Source organism: Oncorhynchus clarkii, chromosome 24, assembly GCF_045791955.1.
Source record: "Oncorhynchus clarkii lewisi isolate Uvic-CL-2024 chromosome 24, UVic_Ocla_1.0, whole genome shotgun sequence".
Lineage (NCBI taxonomy): Eukaryota > Metazoa > Chordata > Actinopteri > Salmoniformes > Salmonidae > Oncorhynchus > Oncorhynchus clarkii.
Window position 1 is genome coordinate 17,591,543 of NC_092170.1, and position 18,679 is coordinate 17,610,221.

Below are 18,679 nucleotides of genomic sequence, written 5' to 3' on the forward strand. Positions count from 1 at the left end.
ATTTTGAATTTGCTTATGGCATTGGAGTACATATCAAATAATTGTAACACTTCTCAAATCTGATATAAAACAGTTGGTCTTTATTTCAAACAAACACTATAAAAACAGAGCTTTAAAAGCGAAATCATTTTACTTCAATAAGGCCCTTTGGGTATCTCAAGACAGTTCAGGTCCTCTAGATGTGTATCCTTGTAGGACCTTGAGGGAAGTTACCTGTGTTTGGTAGCCTAATAGTAATCTAATAGTAATCTATTAGGCTACCAAAAGGAGTTTATTAGCATCAAATAAATGCATAACTAAATGAAACCTCTGGAAGCAACCAGAAGAGGATAGGCAAAGATTATGGACAGTCCATAAGGTGTTAGTAAGAACAAGACTTCACTATTAGGAAAATACAAAAACTTTATAACTGAAAACAATAATGACACATTTGATAATCTCTCACTACTCATTACCAACTAACACAAACTTCTTCAATTCACAATTGTCTGTGGGAAGAAAAATGTCCCAACTTTCAACACAGAACTTGCAACTCTTTTACACAATATGAAAAAAGCTGTGGCTTTCTGCTCCATGACCATACTTACAGTAGACAATGTTGGTTTAGGCAAGACTTAGATGGGGTTTGGTGTTACACCAGGATCATACATCTCTATACATGGCTCGGTGTTACACTATCCAGGAATATATATTCATGCTTGTGATAAGTAATGTTGTGCAACAAATACACCATAATACCATGATTTGACAAGACATTTTTAAGCCCAGTCATAGACAGTAATTTGACAACTCCCCATGTCTACAAATGTAAATACTTACAAAAATCACATGGAAACTCCACTATTGCCTTAGAATCTTATATTGTTGGATCATTGTTCAATGAGCTCCACTGCAATGGTTAGGCCTAAACACAGAATGTTGACAGTGATGGTCCAGACTACACTTCCCTAACAATCCTTCACTTCCAAATCTGGTTTATAAGTTCCTCCATGGTGATAGTATACAGTACACCATCACCTGTCTCAGTCCACAGTTCAACACTTGGTTAAAATGAATCCAACTTTGAATACCAGAGAACTCTTTACTAGCTACTAATGGATCAACACTTTGGTAGATGGCAGCCTCACTCAGATGTCCCTGCTATTTGTTTGATACTCCAGATCTAGAGATATGGCTTCCATCTTCTGCCCTCCTGGAGCCTGGAAAGTATCGTAGCCCACATTTGAGTACCAATCTAAATTAATAGACTGTGTAACCTGGGTCCATGTGTGGCGTCGGCCTGGTGGATGGTTGGGCCCCACAGGGCCCAGGGACCTCTCCCTCAGGCCGTGCCCAGCCTTCCCCTAACCTCAATGGGGTAGCCTTCTCCGGTCAGCAGCCTCCAGCTCAACGCTCGACAAGAATCTCCTGGCTAGCCGGCGGCTGTCGTAGCTCAGCTCTGTGGTGTAGATGGTGCGAGCGTGCTTGGGGTAGACAATGGTGGTGCTCTGGAAATGCTGGGCCCGCTGGCGAGGCTGGAGGTCTAGCTGGGTCTTGTAGTGTCTCCAGGTGCTGTGAGGGACAGCCAGGAACGTCTGGCTGCAGTTCTCCAGACCCAGGCCTCTGGGCTGCATGGCCACGTCGTGGATAAAGTGACGCTCTGAATCATAGTGGACAGACGATGTGTATCTAGGAATGACAACGTTTGGGCAAGTGTCATTTCACTGCATGTTCAGCTAGATATCGTTTTAGAACTGGAATGCGGCAAGTTTTCAAGCACTGCAAACCTCCAAGAAATAGACACTTGGCTACAGGAGGCCTACACAGGCTGACAGAAGTAAAATAACTTTTTTTTAAATGCAACATTTGATCCGTGGTCCACCACATTTCTTAAAAAAAGGTATTTATACCAATAGCGAGGCAGATGCAGCACACAGTGCTAAGCCAATTTCAAACCACACAAACATTCATAGCCTACATGCAGTCATTTAAAACAGTATACCTTATTTCCTTGGACGGTAGTGGATCAAGTTCTATGCCCTCCCCGTAGGACAACGTGTGCAGCTGAGGAACAGATCCAATCGATAAAATAGGGACCTGCAAGCAGTCAGCCAACAGTCAGCACTAGCATAAGGAGAACATATTTGGTGGAGGTGGCAAATGTGATTGGCTTAAGCTCCTCACCCAATTTACTATTGACATGACCCAGATTCACTATGGGCCATGCAGGGAAACGTATTCAGAGGCTATTTCAGAAACAATTTTTAAACAATGCAACAACTTTATCTTACAATTTCATAGCGGGATTTTATCAGTTACTGTAACAATTGTAGTAAACCGTGCGACAGCCTACGTACCAAGGATGACCGTGTCCTCTCGTCTTCAGACACCGGGCTTATGGCACCTTTATCCCCGCAATCAGTCAGCAGCCAGTGGCTCGGACTGGGGCTGGAGGGTAGTCCGGAGTCCGGGCTGTCAAGTCCCCGCTCGGCTTTGCAACTCATGTCCAATGGCTCGTCGTCACATACATTCAGCAAGTTTAGTCTGCCCACCATTGCTTTAATAAAAAAAAAGTCAAAAAATAAAATGACGACCCCTACTGCGCGACGAGTTTGCAGAACTGTAGGTCAAATTGATTTCCAATTCGTAGACGCGACTTCCCTTGAATGCAATTGATCCTTCACGTTGGGTAACTTACCAATGATCAAGCAAGTTGGCAATTGGCTTGTATCAACTTCTCTTGCTTCGCAATAGGCTACGGTCTAGACAAAGTGTACTGCATGCTATTTAAATCTTCCATAAGTCAACGAACATTTCTCCTCCCCAATATGTTTTTGCCCTTCCAAATAAAGAGATTCAACATAAATCGTTGGCCTTGAAGTTAACAAAATAGTGAAATCAAACTGTGTGTCAAGGGCACTGAAATATAAAAGAACACATATGAGAAGGCACTGAAGATTGTCCACGCCTACCTGTCTTCAAACTTCTCTCCCTTCAAAAAGGTTTCATAGTTTTGTTAGCAGTAAAATAGAGAAAAGGTAACGCCTTTCAAACACACCCTCACCTCTGATTGGAGGAAAAATGAAAGGCAACAAAACGAAACATGGGAACTCTTTTTGCCCTCACCCCCTGAAAAAAATACCCTGGTAAAAGTTCAAACTGAATTGGACCTATTCATTGGGCCGGTTCTGTTGCAAAACATTTCTTAAACGGGAGCGAAATTCGTCCAATATATATAAAAAAAATTGTTTGGACTAATGATTACATCTATGGAATCGGATAGAGAGCGGTGTGTGTGTGAGATACAACATTCCGATAAGGAAAACATGATGGCAAACTTGTAGTATTCATGTTTTTGACCAGTTGCCACTACAGTAGCCTATTTTTTTTATTTTTAAATGTAACCTTTAACTAGGCAAGTCAGTTAAGAACAAATTATTATTTACAATGGTGGCCTACCCCTACTGACAATACAAAGTAACATGTTTTTCTTCTTATTAACTAAAGGCATGAATGTGTACATGAAAAGCATTAATATATTAATACATACATTTATCTCTTGGGGAGAATAAGGATTTCCAAGGATGAAATCCAAAAACAATTGTTCATGCCTCAACCACAATTATTTAGAAAGACACATTCTTCAGACCCCATCCTTATCTTGTGCTACACCACCAAATAATATGAATGAACCACCTCAAATGATCACTGATCCAGAGTATTTGCTGTTACATGCAATAAGTACTTTATCCGAAGCAAGTCACAGTAGAAATAATTAGCTCAACGACGATATGAAAAGCAACTGTGTTCAATAATATATTATTGTTCTCCACAAGCATCATTGTGCTAACTTCTCAGTTCCCTGTCTAACAGAAACTCATGTTCACTGTTATACAATGATCATTTTCTACAATGTATGTTTTTTGTTGTTGAAGATTTGTCTAAACATTTTTCTTTTCTGTTGTTATTCCGGGCCACTGTTTGACACTGACAGGCCTAGATGACCTGTCAATCATAATGAGAACTTGCCAGAAGATACCAACCCTACCGTTACGCTTGAGCTGTACTGGGGTCGGATCACAATCATGGTTACACACACCGTGAAGCACCATGGTTGAACAATAAAGGAGCTGATTGGCTGACACTGTCATTCCAAACTGGGCGCAGTGGCTACTGCTAGCTAGCATGAGGATGTAAAGGGATGTTTTCTGGGAAAACTAGCGGTATTTCAATCTTACACAGTGTCTTAATGTAACCATGATTGCGTTCCGAATGTAACCATGATTGCGTTCCGAACCCAGTGCAGCTCAGTGCAAACAAGCATAATGGGAGTGTCAGTAAGTTTGAATTATTATTGACAGGTAATCTAGGCCTGTCAATGTCAAACAGAGGCCCGGAATAACAGAAAATAAAAAAAAGGTTTAGACAATAAATCTTAAACAGAAATCAATATGTTGTACAATGCATCCTTGTACAACAGTGAACATGAGTTCCTCTGTTATAAAGTACTGCAACTCTCCCTCACTGTAATCAAATCGATTCAGACACACACATATATATATATATATATACACACACACACACACACACACACACACACACACACACACACACACACATATACACTTCAGATTGACATTTATAAAACGCTCAGCAAGGAATTACATGGGGAAATATAGCTTAAATAAATGAACATGCTTAATGTCTCAAACGCATACACAGTTCCTGGCGAAGGGCCAGAGTTAAAAGGCTTTGACTGGTTCTCATTTCATGGGGGATTTTCAAAAAGCACAGAAACTGTCTCGTGTCTAATTGAGGAGATAGAGGATCTTGGGATTTCCTCTGTCCTGGACCTGGGGGCTTAACCACTGAACCTGGAGACATCAATGCATGGTGGGATGCGGTCCATCCACCTGGAGGGTGTTCTTGTTGTGAAGGGACACTGGAAACATACAAACTCCTAACTAACTGCATCCTCCCCTTGAACAGGGAACCAAGAGAAACACACAAAGGCACAGGACTGGAGAATATCATAACGTTAGCTTCAAACGCACTGAAGTTCCTTGTTCTCAGTCTGGGACTGGGAGGATAGGTGCCAAAGCGGAAGCAAATTGCTCCTAAAGCTGTTTTTAGTTAGTAGCTCAGTCTTTAAGTGCAAACACATTTTGTTAAAATGCATAGCGTATGTATGATATAGTCTACATTTAACATTTACAAAGCTTGGGTATTTAGTGTCATAAAAAGAGAAGCAGAAAAGAAATACACAAGTAAATGAGTAATACGTGCCAACAGCTCTGCAGCTGAGGAAATTTCTTCATAATTCGACAGTTGACTTTGAAATCATTAGGGTCATTAATGCTCCTAACAAAAATGAGACAATCATGTCTTTACTCTGCCTGCAATTCTCCATTATGCTTGAACAGAGCAAGAAAAAGTATTTGAGATGAATTACTGGAATCATTTGTGTGTGGTATGGTGATGAGTGTGTGCACGCTCATAGTCTCTTTTTGATGAGCTTCTCCAGTTTGCGTATGCGCGAGTTCTCCTGCTCGGGGGTGGGGGTGCTGAAGGAGAGAGAGGGGCCTCCATCGGCCCCTGAGGGTGGAGTGGGTAACCTCTGTCTGAAGAGTTCCAACATGCTGCTCTGCTCACTGCGCTTCAACCCCTACACACACACACGTTATTGCAAGAGGAAAAAACAAGAGAGAACAAGACAACAGAGCCAGAGGAAGTAGGCGATAACTATTGAAAACAGGTCAGTGAGAAAGACAAAACAAGTGAACCCAACCAAAGTGGCCCTTACCTTCATATCCAGAGTTTTCTGGAAGGTCTCTGGGTTTCCATCAGCGAGGAGCTTGATGTAGTTATCCACAAACACCACAGAGGGTTCATGGGGGGCCATGACCACCTGTAGAGGGTGGGTAGTAGACATCAGTGTTGCTCATACATTCACATCTCAATACTGAAGCACAGCATGGGGTTTTTAGACCCCCCCCCCCCAGTTCCCAAGAGCCATGATGAGACGACCAAGATTCATAAACTGTGTGCGCACGGTAAGTGCGTGTGGCCTGTAAGAACAAACAGGCCCCAGAGTCAGTCAACTATCAGACCAGACAGTGTGCAAGTGGTTAAAGCTGCAAACAAAGCCCGAACATAACACTGACTGCTTCCAAAACTACATTCTATTCCCTATATACTGCACTACTTTTGACAAGAGCCCTATGGGATTTGGTCAAAAGTAGTGCACTTTATAGGGAATAGGGTGCCATTATAGAAGCACACACTGACTGCACTGTTAGGCTATATTACTGAAAGGCTATATATTTAGGAGACCTGACCCCTCTTCTTTTTACACACCAATTACTCCACGCATGGTGGATGGGAATTAGCCTCACCGGTCATTATTTGGGGCTATAATGAGAGATCGAGTGTTTGGGCAAATTGCAATGGAGATTAGTTAAAAAAAATTTAAAAAAGGTTTTAAAAAATAAGGTGAAATACTGTAGGTTGGATTTATTTTTTGCTTTCAAGAGAGAGATAGGAAAAGCTGGATCAGGTAGCATTGAGACTGATTGTAGTGGGTTGCTACAGAGCGGGCAGACAAACATGGTTGACAGATAACACTGAGAACAATATATATTATCATTTAAATAAACAAAAAAATCAAATTTAATTTTTATAAATATATATATATTTTTTTAATCGGGAATTGCACCCCCTCCACCCCTCCTTTTCTCTACCCAAAACATTTGTCACTCACCAACCCCTCTTGTCCTCTCTCTGTGCCTAAGGGGTGTGGGCCAGAATGTATAAAAGAGCGAAACCAAAGAGAGACGGAACATAGAACACTGGATTGTCTGGAATTCTTGAGGTTCCTTCCCCTCTGGACTGAGTGATTTACTTAGCAACTGTCCTGGAGGGAGGCCCAGGGAAAGCCGGGAGGGACTGTTGTAGTTAGCTCGTAAAAACGAAAGGGAGGGAGAGTGAGAACGAAAGAAGAAAAAAAACACCCAGGCTAGAAGTAGCTGGGGTGGAGGGGTGTTGTAGCATTTCCACTCCCCAGAAAAGAACTCTGGTGGTGGGGGAGAGAGATGGGGTTGGTGGATAGAGGGCTGGAGAGCGTGGAAAACAGCCACGTCTCATGGGCCAAGGAGGGCTGCCTGAGCCTGAGAGACAGACACAACCTACAGACAGACTCACCAGAACAGGTCTAAACTTGGGAGACCATTATACTCAAACAGCCTAAACTACTACTATCAGTCATCATCACCATAACCTTTACTTTGATCACCCATGGAGATCCTACAAACATTTGACCAGGAATAGTCCATCCATACTGGCCTGAGGCCCCACACTGACCTATGTGTATGGATTGATAAGGACTAGGGCTCTGGTGAAAAGTAGTGCACTACATAGGAAATATGGTAACATGTATTTCTCTATACTTTCAGCATCTGTAGGCCCTGCCAGGCCCAACATAAAACAATTACCTAACAGGCACATAGGTACCACAACTTCCAGGGCTGAACTGCTCACCAGATCGAGGAAAACAATTCTATACGCCTTGTATGTCGGTTCAAGGCCTTACAACACACACACACGAGAAATGGGCGGCAGACAAAGGGGAATGTACAGTACCAGTCAAAAGTTGCCCCCTACCCATTCAAGGGTTTTTCTTCATTTTTCCTATTTTCTACATTGTAGAATAGTGAAGACATCAAAACTAGACAGGTGTGTGCCTTTCCAAATCATGTCCAATCAATTGAATTTACCACAGGTGGACTCCAATCAAGTTGTAGAAACATCTCAAGGATGATCATTGGAAACAGGATGCACCTGAGCTCAATTTCAAGTCTCATAGAAAAAGGTTTAAATACTTATGTAAATAAGGTATATGTTTATTATTTTGTATAAATGTGCTAAAATTGTCCAAAACCTGTTTTCATTGTAATTATGGGGTATTGTGTATAGATTTCTGAGGATTTTTATTTATTTAATCAATTTTAGAATAAGGCTGTAACGTAAGGCTGTAATAATTTCCGAAGACACTATGTGGGAACTCCTTCAAAACGGTTGGAAAAGCATTCCAGGTGACTATCTTATGAAGCTGGTTGAGAGAATGCCAAGAGTGTGCAAAGCAGTCATCAAGGCAAAGGGTGGCTATATGAAGAATCTCAAATATATTTTGATTTGTTTAACACGTTTTTGGTTACTACATGAATCCATATGTGTTATTTCATAGTTCTGATGTCTTCACTATTATTCTACAACGTAGAAATAGTAAAAAAATAAGAAAAACCCTGGAATGAGTAGGTGTGTCCCAACTTTTGACTGGTACTGTACTGTATGTAAACACATTCAAGGCATTCCTCTATGGACTAACGGCCTTGTGTGCTTCACATGTGGAATCATCCATACACGTCCCAGGTGTCGACACTGAGGAGAGGCCGCTAAACTGTTTTGAATGTAGGGCCACATATCCTGAATATCTGATAACTAGAAGTCCCTTGGTATAAAATAATCTGATACATGATCTTGACAAAAAACACAGAAAGGGAGACGAGGCTATGCTTGTATCTTCAGTAGTCCTAACGATTGTGGTCAGAATAGATGACATCCTGATGGCTGATGTAGCATTTTTTTACATTTTATATTTCACCTTTATTTAATCAGGTAGGCCAGTTGAGAACAAGTTCTCATTTACAACTGCAACCTGGCCAAGATAAAGCAAAGCAGAGCGACAAAAAAAGAGCTACACATGGGATAAACAAATGTACCGTCAATAACAATAGAAAAATCTATATACAGTGTGTGCAAATCAGGTAAGGAGGTAAGGCAATAAATAGGCCATATTAGCAAAGTAATTACAATTTAGCAAATTAACAATGGAGTGATAGATGTGCAAGTAGAAATACTGGCAAAGAGCAAAAAAGTAAATAAAAACAATATGGGGATGAGGTAGGTAGTTGGATGGGCTATTTACAGATGGGCTGCAGCAATTGGTGAGCTACTCAAATAGCTGATGCTTAAAGTTAGTGAGGGAGATATAAGTCTCCAACTTCAGCGATTTTTGCAATTCGTTCCAGTCATTGGCAGCAGAGAACTGGCAAAGGAGGTGTTGGCTTTGGGGGTGACCAGTGAGATATACCTGCTGGAGCGCATGCTACGGGTGGGTGTTATGGTGACCAGTGAGCTGAGATAAGGTAGAGCTTTACCTAGCAAAGACTTATAGATGATCTGGAGCCAGTAGTTTTGGCGACGAATATGTAGCGAGGGCCAGCCGACGAGAGCATACAGGTCGCAGTAGTGGGTGGTATATGGGGCTTTGGTGACAAAACGGATAGCACTGTGATAGACTGCATCCAATTTGTTGAGTAGAGTGTTGGAGGCTATTTTGTAAATGACGTCGCCGAAGTCGAGGATCGGTATGATAGTCAGTTTTACAAGGGTATGTTTGGCAGCATGAGTGAAGGAGGCTTTGTTGCGAAATAGGAAGCCGATTCTAGATTTAATTTTGAATTGGAGATGCATAATATGAGTCTGGAAGGAGAGTTTACAGTCTAGCCAGACACCTAGGTATTTGTAGTTGTCCACATATTCTAAGTCAGAACCGTCCAGAGTAGTGATGCTAATCGGGCGGGCGGGTGCGGGCAGCGATTGGTTGAAGAGCATGCATATAGTTTTACTAGCGTTTAAGAGCAGTTGTAGGCCACCGAAGGAGTGTTGTATGGCATTGAAGCTTGCTTGGAGGTTTGTTAACACAATGTCCAAAGAAGGGATGGATATAGGTCTTTAACCGTTTGGGTCTAGAGTGTCACCCCTTTGAAGAGGGGGTTGACCCCGGCAGCTTTCCAATCTTTAGGGATCTTGGACGATACGAAAGAGACGTTTAACAGACTAGTACTAGGGGTTGCAACAATTGTGTCGGATAATTTTTAGAAAGACAGGGTCCAGATTGTCTAGCCCAGCTGATTTGTACGGGTCCAGGTTTTGCAGCTCTTTCAGAACATCTGCTATCTGGATTTGGGTGAAGGAGAAGCTGGGGAGGCTTGGGCAAGTAGCTGTGGGGGGTGTTGAGCTGTTGGTCTGGGTTTGGGTAGCCAGGAGGAAAGCATGGCCAGCCGTAGAGAAATGCTTATGGAAATTCTCGATTATCGTGGATTTAATTGGTGGTGACAGTGTTTCCCAGCCTCGGTGCAGTGGGCAGCTGGGAGGAGGTGCTCGTATTCTACATGGACTTTACAGTGTCCCCGAACTTCTTGGAGTTAGGATACAAATTTCTGTTTGAAAAAGCTAGCCTTTGCTTTCTTAACTGGCTGTGTCTATTGGTTCCTGACTTCCCTGAAAAGTTGCATATCGCGGGGACTATTCGATGCTAGTGCAGTATGCCGCAGGATGTTTTTGTGCTGGTCGAGGGCAGTCAGGTCTGGAGTGAACCAAGGGCTATATCTGTTCTTAGTTCTAGATTTTTTGAACGGGGCATGCTTATTTAAGTGGTGAGGAAATTACTTTTAAAGAACAACCAGGCATACTCTACTGACGGGATGAGGTCAATATCATTCCAGGATACCCCGGCCAGGTCGATTAGAAAGGCCTGTTCGCAGAAGTGTTTTAGGGAGCGTTTGACAGTGATGAGGGGTGGTCGTTTGACCGCAAACCAATAACGGATGCAGGCGATGAGGCAGTGATCGCTGAGATCCTGATTGAAAACAGCAGGGGTGTATTTGGAGGGCAGGTTGGTCAGGAAAATATTTATGAGGGTGCCCATGTTTACAGATTTAGGGTTGTACCTGGTGGGTTCCTTGATCATTTGTGTGAGATTGAGGGCATCTAGCTTTGATTGTAGGACACCTGGGGTGTTAAGCATATCCCAGTTTAGGTCACCTAACAGTACAAGCTCTGAAGATAGATGGGGGGCAATCAATTCACATATGGTGTCCAGGGCACAGCTGGGAGCTGAGAGGGGTCTATAACAGGCGGAAACAATGAGAGCATGATTAGAGCAGGTCCCAGGCTGACCATTAGAGCAGTTCTCAGGCTCACCATTAAGACAGATCAGCCTGGGAATTAGAGCAGGTCCCAAGCTGACCATTAAAACCTCTAGTGACACCCCATCCCGGATCCGGGAGCGTAATCATCGACTGACACTAATTAGCATAACGCAACGGACATAAATATTACTAGAAAATATTCCTATTCATGAAAATCACAGGTGAAATATATTGAGACACAGCTTAGCCTTTTGTTAATCACCCTGTCATCTCAGATTTTCAAAATATGCTTTACAGCCAAAGCAAGACAAGCATTTGTGTAAGTTTATCGATAGCCTAGCATAGCATTATGTCCAGCTAGCAGCAGGTAACTTGGTCACGAAAATCAGAAAAGCAATCAAATTAAATAGTTTACCTTTGATGAGCTTCAGATGTTTTCACTCACGAGACTCCCAGTTAGATAGCCAATGTTCCTTTTTTCCAAAAATATTATTTTTGTAGGCGAAATAGCTCCGTTTGTTCTTCACGTTTGGCTGAGAAATCGACCGGAAATTTAGGCCACGACAACGCCGAAAAATATTCCAAATTAGCTCCATAATATCGACAGAAACATGGCAAACGTTGTTTATAATCAATCCTCAAGGTGTTTTTCAAATATCTATTCGATAATATATCCACCGGGACAATTGGTTTTTCAGTAGGACCGATTGTAAAAATGGCTACCTCTGTATTTTATGCGAGAATCACTCTTGAGAGCCATCAGGTGACCACTTACACAATGTAGCCGCTTACGGGTATTCTTCAACATAAAGGCGTAAAACTATGTCACAATGCTGTAGACACCTTGGGGAATATGTAGAAAAAGTCATCTGGTTGATAGCCCATTCACTGCTCAATAGGGACGCATTGGAACGCATCGCCTGCAATATCAGTTCTGTTATACTCACAGACAATATTTTTACAGTTTTGGAAACTTTAGAGTGTTTTCTATCCTAAGCTGTCAATTATATGAATATTCTAACATCTTGTCCTGACAAAATATCCCGTTTACTTTGGGAACGTTATTTTTCCAAAAATGAAAATACTGCCCCCTAGTCACAAGAGGTTATTAAGACAGATCAGCCTGGCCATTAGAGCGGGTCCCATTTCCTCTGGGATCGGGTCACAAGCCTTGGGGGCAGGGTAACTGGACTAGGGTAGGGTGAGGGGATAGGCTCTAGGGATGGGTGGGTTTTGGCTGAGAAGACAGGTGCGTGCCATTGTCTTTCTGCATTCTATTGGCCAACCCTGGGGCAAGGTCAACCAATCACAGACTGTGTTTACTCTGTAGAAGAGACAAGCCAAGGATACATGTGTCTGACGTATGTGAGCATTCCCGAAAGTGTGTGTGTTTGCTTGCGTGAGTATACGCGTGGAAGCCTGCATTCCATAACCACTCACACCTCTCTTGGCTCCAGCAGGTTGACACACTGTGCATGAGCACATCCATGTGTGTTTAAAGCCTGCCTTCTTCTCCGGTCTCTCTCATTAAAACCCAGGGGCACAGCTCAGCTCCTATTCCTCAGCTACTTAATGGGAACTTGGTCATAAAACCCTTTCCTTAGTGGGGTTAAAGAGAAATAATTAACCTGTAGACAAGCAGTTATTCAATTAAAATAAAACATAAGTTGATAATCTGGTCAAGTCAGACAATGTTCATACTTGGCTCGGCAGTCAAACAGCACACATTTAGACAAAATCCAGTATTTAGTTATTGTTACCTATTGTTAAATGCCAAAACACAGGAATGAACAGTGGTTATAATCATGTTTAGCCAAGCCAGTGTATTTAAAAAGGGTAGAGGTTAATGGTTAGGATTACCCTTGAGGCGTGGGTTAAGGTTGGGTTTTAGGGTCAATTAAGTGGTAGGGTTAGGTAGAAGTGGCGGTAGTGAAACTTTGTTGTGTGGTTGTACAGAAACGGTGTAGCATGGTCAAAGATAGACATTGTAGCATGGTTGTAGTGTAACATTGTAGCATGGTTGTAGTGTAACATGGTTGTAGTGTAACATTGTAGCATGGTTGTAGTGTAACATTGTAACATGGTTGTAGTGTAACATTGTAGCATGGTTGTAGTGTAACATTGTAGCATGGTTGTAGTGTAACATTGTTGTAGTGCAACATTGTAGCATGGTTGTAGTGTAACATTGTAGCATGGTTGTAGTGTAACATGGTTGTAGTGTAACATGGTTGTAGTATAACATTGTAGCATGGTTGTAGTGTAACATTGTAGCATGGTTGTAGTGTAACATGGTTGTAGTATAACATTGTAGCATGGTTGTAGTGTAACATGGTTGTAGTGTAACATTGTAACATGGTTGTAGTGTAACATTGTAACATGGTTGTAGTGTAACATTGTAGCATGGTTGTAGTGTAACATTGTTGTAGTGTAACATTGTAACATGGTTGTAGTGTAACATTGTAACATGGTTGTAGTGTAACATTGTAGCATGGTTGTAGTGTAACATTGTAGCATGGTTGTAGTGTAACATTGTTGTAGTGTAACATTGTAACGTGGTTGTAGTGTAACATTGTAGCATGGTTGTAGTGTAACATGGTTGTAGTGTAACATTGTAGCATGGTTGTAGTGTAACATTGTAACATGGTTGTAGTGTAACATTGTAACATGGTTGTAGTGTAACATTGTAGCATGGTTGTAGTGTAACATTGTAGCATGGTTGTGTGAAGTGCCTATCAGAGTCCAAAACATGTAGGTATACGCACAGCGGTGTTCAAGAATATTGGACTGCTGCCTTTCATACTTTTCGAATTCTCAGTGCGGCTTATGCAATTTCTCCAACTTAACACATTCAAATGAATAGAGGATTTGTATGCAGAGCTGCGTTGGTTGGGGATTTGGGGGAGGTGCACAGTCGGGCTGTGCATCCCCTGTGGATGGTGGTCATGTCTGTGTCACAATGGAATGCCGGACTATCGCGTCTCGGTGTCTGTGGACTCGTTTTAGCGTCACAGGGCTCACCTTGAGGATCATCTCAGCGCGGGTCATCCCCTTCACGACTATCTTGGTGTAGCTGGCTGGGGCCTTGCGGACCACCTGAGACCCTATAGTGGGCAGATCCAACAACACTGTCTTCAGGGAGTGGGTGTCCAGGAGGAGCTGAAGAACAAAGCAGAAGAAGAAAACTAAGAACAAATGTTAAAACGTTTGTATTGTTACGGAGACCGTAAGCGTAATTCTACTTAGATAAAGGCTAATTAAATAAAAGGGTAAGTATGTTTACCTGTTCAGCCCCCACCATGCTGATAGGCTTACACCTGAACAAGTGGTTGATGAATTTAGGAATAAAAGAGCTGAGGGGGAAAAAAAAGACAAGAAAGAATATCAATTCAGTTTTCATTTCTGAACACTGACAATTTCTTCTAAAATCTCTAAATCAATTGTCTTGTCAATGGGAGTACCAAGTCTTCGTCACACATATTGACGAACAGTGAAGAGGGTAGTAACTCACTTGGTGAACTTGATGCAGAACTGGGTGAAGTATTTTCGTGTGGAGGCCAGGTTCCCTCTGATGATGGGGACGTTCTGTTTGATGTGCATGATGACTGACGTCACGTAGGGACTTTGGTCACCTACATGCTCTACACTCTGCCATGGCATCTAGAGGGAGGGAGACCAAGAGAGAATGGTTGAAAGTGAAAATATAATATGACAGCATGAGAAAAGGCAGGGAGGAATGCAGTGGGTGTCCCACCTTGCTCATTGCAGTGAGAGCAGGATCACAGGCAGCGTCCAGGTCCTGAACAAGCAACTGGATACTGTTGGAAATCACACTGATCGACGCAGAGAGAGTTTACAGTCATGGACTTCACATCCAATTAATCTCCTAAACTGTTGTTCATTATGAGTTGGCAGAAGTTGCCCCTATAGTGAAGGTTAGGATTTGGTGCATACTTGCTGAAGGTGTCCATCTCTCCAGTCAGGTTGATTCTCTCCACCAGAGTCTTATCCACCTTCTCCTTCAGCTTGTCCTCCAACTGATACAGAATAGGTTTAACGTTAAGTCTAGACCCGTTTGAGTGTGTGTGTGTGTGTGTGTGTGTGTTCTAACCTGCTGTGTGGTGGCTAGACAGTACTCTGCAGTACTGAGGATGCTACAGATGAGACACAGCTCCTCTACATTGAACTTAGCAGCCTCCGAACCCTCCTTCTCCTGCAGTAGACTCTTGATGGTCAGTCCTCCACTATTACTGCTAGTCCTGAGAGACAGAGACCGAGAGAGACAAAGCATCTAAATAGTTTTAACTAGCTTCCTTTTCTCATGAATTAAAGACAGAAGTCTGCACACATGAGCTCTAAAGGGAAAACACTGGGACCTAGTGTGAACTGACAAGGAGAAACTCCTGGACCTAGTTATAGGTTATTATTCAAAGAAAGTTTTGGATAACTGAGGACACAGCCAGAAACATACACACACAGACAGGGGGGGCAGTGTTACCATGGCTAAACCGCCTCCCTCTCATTATTAAATGCCACAACCGAAACTTCTGGGAAAACCACAACACAGCTCCAACCCCCCAGAAGAGCCAGCATTAAAACTCCACAAGACAATACATACACTACGCCACACAAGAGGTCTGTGTGGGTGTGTGTGTATCAACCCCAGTGAATAATAGGGCTTATGTGGCCATCGAGCCAAAGATGTTTTGGCTCATGAAGTATTAGGCCTCACCGCGATGTAAACCTCCAGAACCACATGACATACAAACAAAGATGATCAAACACAGTGACGACTAAACACGTAAAATGATCAAACAAACCCCTGAGAATGAGGGATCACTCTTCTGAATTAACACACTTTGGCAGATTTCTTCATCAAAAAGGGAATTGAAGCAGATGACAGCATATATCATCCATAAGAATTAGAATCTTGCTTTGACAGAAGCATTTGTCCAAGTCCAGCTCCTAGTAGGCCACAGTTTATACTGGTTGTCATAGTGCCACCTGTGTCAGAATATTTTCCTAACAAAGCCAGAAACCATCCAGAAAATGGTTTGAATGAAAAGTACACAGTGTCCTTCCGGAATCCATACTGGAAGTACTGCAACTTGCATTCCTGGTTCTAGGGCCCAACACAGTATGTGAGCAGCATGAATAAAAAGCACTTACTAAATAATCACTAGACCTACATCCTCACAAATACATCTCATCATCATATCATTATATAGGTAAATTACTTGGGCAGGTTTCCAGACAGTATCTTCCAGGCATACTCTCTGAGGTACTTCTGGAAGATGGTGGTGAGGGCGATCATAGGTTCCCCTGTGCTGAGCTGGGAGCACTGCACCATGCACTTCTTATAGTAGACAAACAGGTCAGCACAGCTGGGCAGCACTGCTCCCCCGTCCTCCGTGCCCGCCTTGGGGGGGCCCTGCGCCCGGAAGTCTGACACAAAACGGTCAATCATCTCCCCCAGGTTCCTGAGAATAGTAACACACACAGCTCAGTGATGACCCCTAGACACCAGCACACACACGCAGGTTGCCGTTTATTGCCATGAATCTTGCCCTGGAGGCAGAACTGAGCGATTTACACTAGATGGCCCAGCTGCAAAGGCTAAATTGTCTCTATCGTAAAACTTTCTGAAAACAAAAAATGAGCTTTTTGTTCTCAATTGAAGGTTTGGCCTGAGGGTTAGCAGTGTGGTTAGGTATAAAATCAAATATTTATGGCTTTGTGGCTGTGCCAGATAGCAACCACTCTGCAGAGCTGCTTCCAGAGCAAGATTCATGACAAATGCCAACCTGCCACACACATCAGTAATGATAAAATGGAAGAGACAGACAGGGTAGGAGATTCTCCCTCTATTGCAGCTGTATTCAATGTCCTTTGATTTCAATGTCTACATGGCTGTTAATGTCTAGTACTTTACCCCCTGCCCATCCACTGTTACTGTAAAATGAAGCCAAGGACAGAAAACAAAATCTACTTTGTATGAACAATCAGGTCACTATTCACTCTCCTGTTGTATCCATTGAGACAAGCTGCTTTGGAAATCTCTGTTGTAGAATTGTCTGGCCCTGTCTGTTGTGACAGAAAACCATAGCCAGATCATGTAAGGCCCAGTCAGCACTAAACACACCAGATATCCAATACTAGGGGCCGCCACGAGACAGACAAGCCCCAGAACCATGTTCCTGGAGAGACCCCACGTCTGTGGTGGAGGGAGGGGGGAGAGGAAATAGAGAAATAGAGTGGGAGAGAGAAACAAAGAGGAGAAAAAAGTGGGAGAGAAAAAGCGGAGAAGGAGTAAAGAGAGAAAAGAACGAACTGCTGCAGCAGCACTTTTCAATCCATCTTTCTCAGCGTCTGTGGTCATGCAGCTAATAGGAACCATTTCTGCCTCAGCAGAGACAGAAAGAAAAACAGGGGACGAAAGAGAGTGAAATGGGGGGGGGGGGGGGGGCTGATGAGGTAGAAAGGAAACGTTCTGGGCACACAGATCTCCAAGCGCGCACACACACACACACACAACTTACTTGTCCTGAGACTCGATGTAGACATAGAGGTGAGGCTCAAAGCACTTGGAAATGATGCCATGGAAGGGGTTGTCAGGAGCCTTGTGCTTCTTGGGCTGGGGAGCGGAAAATGGTCAACAATGTAGGATGTAGTTAATACTCATGATTTCTCTCTTTGGGGATGAGTAGATTTTTCCAAAGTCATCCCTTAAAAAGGTCCTACCGAGATCCTCCAAGAGATATTCCCATCATGAGTCAACATGACACAGGAAATAACCTCAGAAGGTCAGCCTATGCCTATCAAGATCGAAGTTCAGACCGGGTCAAAGGGTCATCTCAAACATGTCTTACCCTATCCAGATCCTCCTCTATCTCTGAACCATCATCTCCAACCTCGTCCTCCAGGAAAGGGTTGGTGGACTCCAGTGGTGGCTCAGGCTTTTTCACCTGAAAACAACACTACAGTCAACAATGATGGCCCAATGGTGTGTGTGTGTGTGTGTATATACAGCACATTCTGAAAGTATTCAGACCCCTTGACTTTCCACTTTGTTACGCTATAGCCTTATTCTAAAATGGATTAAAAAAAAAACATTTTCCTCAATCTAAACACAATACCCCATAATGACAAAGTGAAAACAGGTTTAGAAATGTTGGCAAATGTATTAAAAATAAAAAACAGAAATACTTTATTTACATATGTATTCAGACCCTTTGCTAGGAGACTCAAAATTGAGCTCAGGTGTATCCTGTTTCAAATGATCATCCTTGAGACGTTTCTACAACTTGATCGGAGTCCACCTGTGCTAAATTCAATTGATTGGACATGATTTGGAAAGGCATACAACTGTCTATATAAGGCCCCACAGTTGACAGTACATGTCAGAGCAAAAACCAAGCCATGAGGTCGAACGAATTGTCCGTAGAGCGCCGAGACAGGATTGTGTCAAGTTTAGAACCACCAAGACTCTTCCTAGAGCTGGCTGCCTGGCCAAGCTGAGAAAATGGGGGGAGAAGGGCTTTGGTCAGGGAAGTGACCAAGACCCTGATGGTCACTCTGAAAGAGCTCCAGAGTTCCTCAGAGGAGATGTGAGAACCTTCCAGAAGGACAACCATCTCTGCAGTTCTCCACCAATCAGGCCTTTATGGTAGAGTGAGTAGATGAAAGCCATTCCTCAGTAAAAAGCACATGAA

The 18,679-nt window shown here is 42.9% G+C and overlaps 2 protein-coding genes across 4 annotated transcripts in view; both read right to left on the reverse strand.

The window, feature by feature from the left end:
* Window positions 1–58: 58 nt before the first annotated feature.
* On the reverse strand, window positions 59–2,969 carry LOC139382745 (refilin-B-like). Of its 3 annotated transcripts, XM_071126863.1 has the most exons (4): window positions 2,678–2,969; window positions 2,337–2,536; window positions 1,982–2,076; window positions 67–1,668 (listed from the first exon to the last, which is right to left on the reverse strand). In XM_071126863.1, exons 2-4 carry the CDS (start codon window positions 2,532–2,534, stop codon window positions 1,350–1,352), a joined length of 612 nt encoding a protein of 203 aa, XP_070982964.1. In that variant the 5' UTR covers window positions 2,535–2,536; window positions 2,678–2,969; the 3' UTR covers window positions 67–1,349. The 3 variants fall into 3 exon arrangements, with proteins under 3 accessions (XP_070982963.1, XP_070982964.1, XP_070982965.1); XM_071126862.1 differs by having other exon boundaries at window positions 59–1,668; window positions 2,337–2,969; XM_071126864.1 differs by having other exon boundaries at window positions 67–1,639; window positions 2,337–2,928.
* Window positions 2,970–4,724: 1,755 nt separating this feature from the next.
* Window positions 4,725–18,679, reverse strand: part of LOC139382495 (vacuolar protein sorting-associated protein 53 homolog) — a 31,816-nt gene continuing 17,861 nt past the window's right edge. The window contains exons 12-22 of the mRNA XM_071126580.1: window positions 17,837–17,932; window positions 17,507–17,601; window positions 16,205–16,447; window positions 15,079–15,226; window positions 14,922–15,004; window positions 14,722–14,800; window positions 14,479–14,627; window positions 14,251–14,320; window positions 13,989–14,126; window positions 5,783–5,887; window positions 4,725–5,644 (exon numbers count right to left, since the gene is read on the reverse strand). Of these exons, the coding sequence (XP_070982681.1) occupies window positions 5,474–5,644; window positions 5,783–5,887; window positions 13,989–14,126; window positions 14,251–14,320; window positions 14,479–14,627; window positions 14,722–14,800; window positions 14,922–15,004; window positions 15,079–15,226; window positions 16,205–16,447; window positions 17,507–17,601; window positions 17,837–17,932 (1,377 nt within the window). The 3' untranslated portion in view covers window positions 4,725–5,473. The remainder of the gene's footprint in view (window positions 5,645–5,782; window positions 5,888–13,988; window positions 14,127–14,250; window positions 14,321–14,478; window positions 14,628–14,721; window positions 14,801–14,921; window positions 15,005–15,078; window positions 15,227–16,204; window positions 16,448–17,506; window positions 17,602–17,836; window positions 17,933–18,679) is intronic.

Excerpts from the sequence above, each read along its gene's own strand:
- LOC139382745 (XM_071126862.1), bottom strand. The coding sequence starts at position 2,534 with ATGGTGGGCAGACTAAACTTGCTGAATGTATGTGACGACGAGCCATTG. Across the intron at positions 2,077-2,336 it reads AGAGGACACGGTCATCCTTG|GTCCCTATTTTATCGATTGG; the intron begins GTACGTAGGCTG and ends GACTGCTTGCAG. Across the intron at positions 1,669-1,981 it reads CTACCGTCCAAGGAAATAAG|ATACACATCGTCTGTCCACT; the intron begins GTATACTGTTTT and ends TGTCATTCCTAG.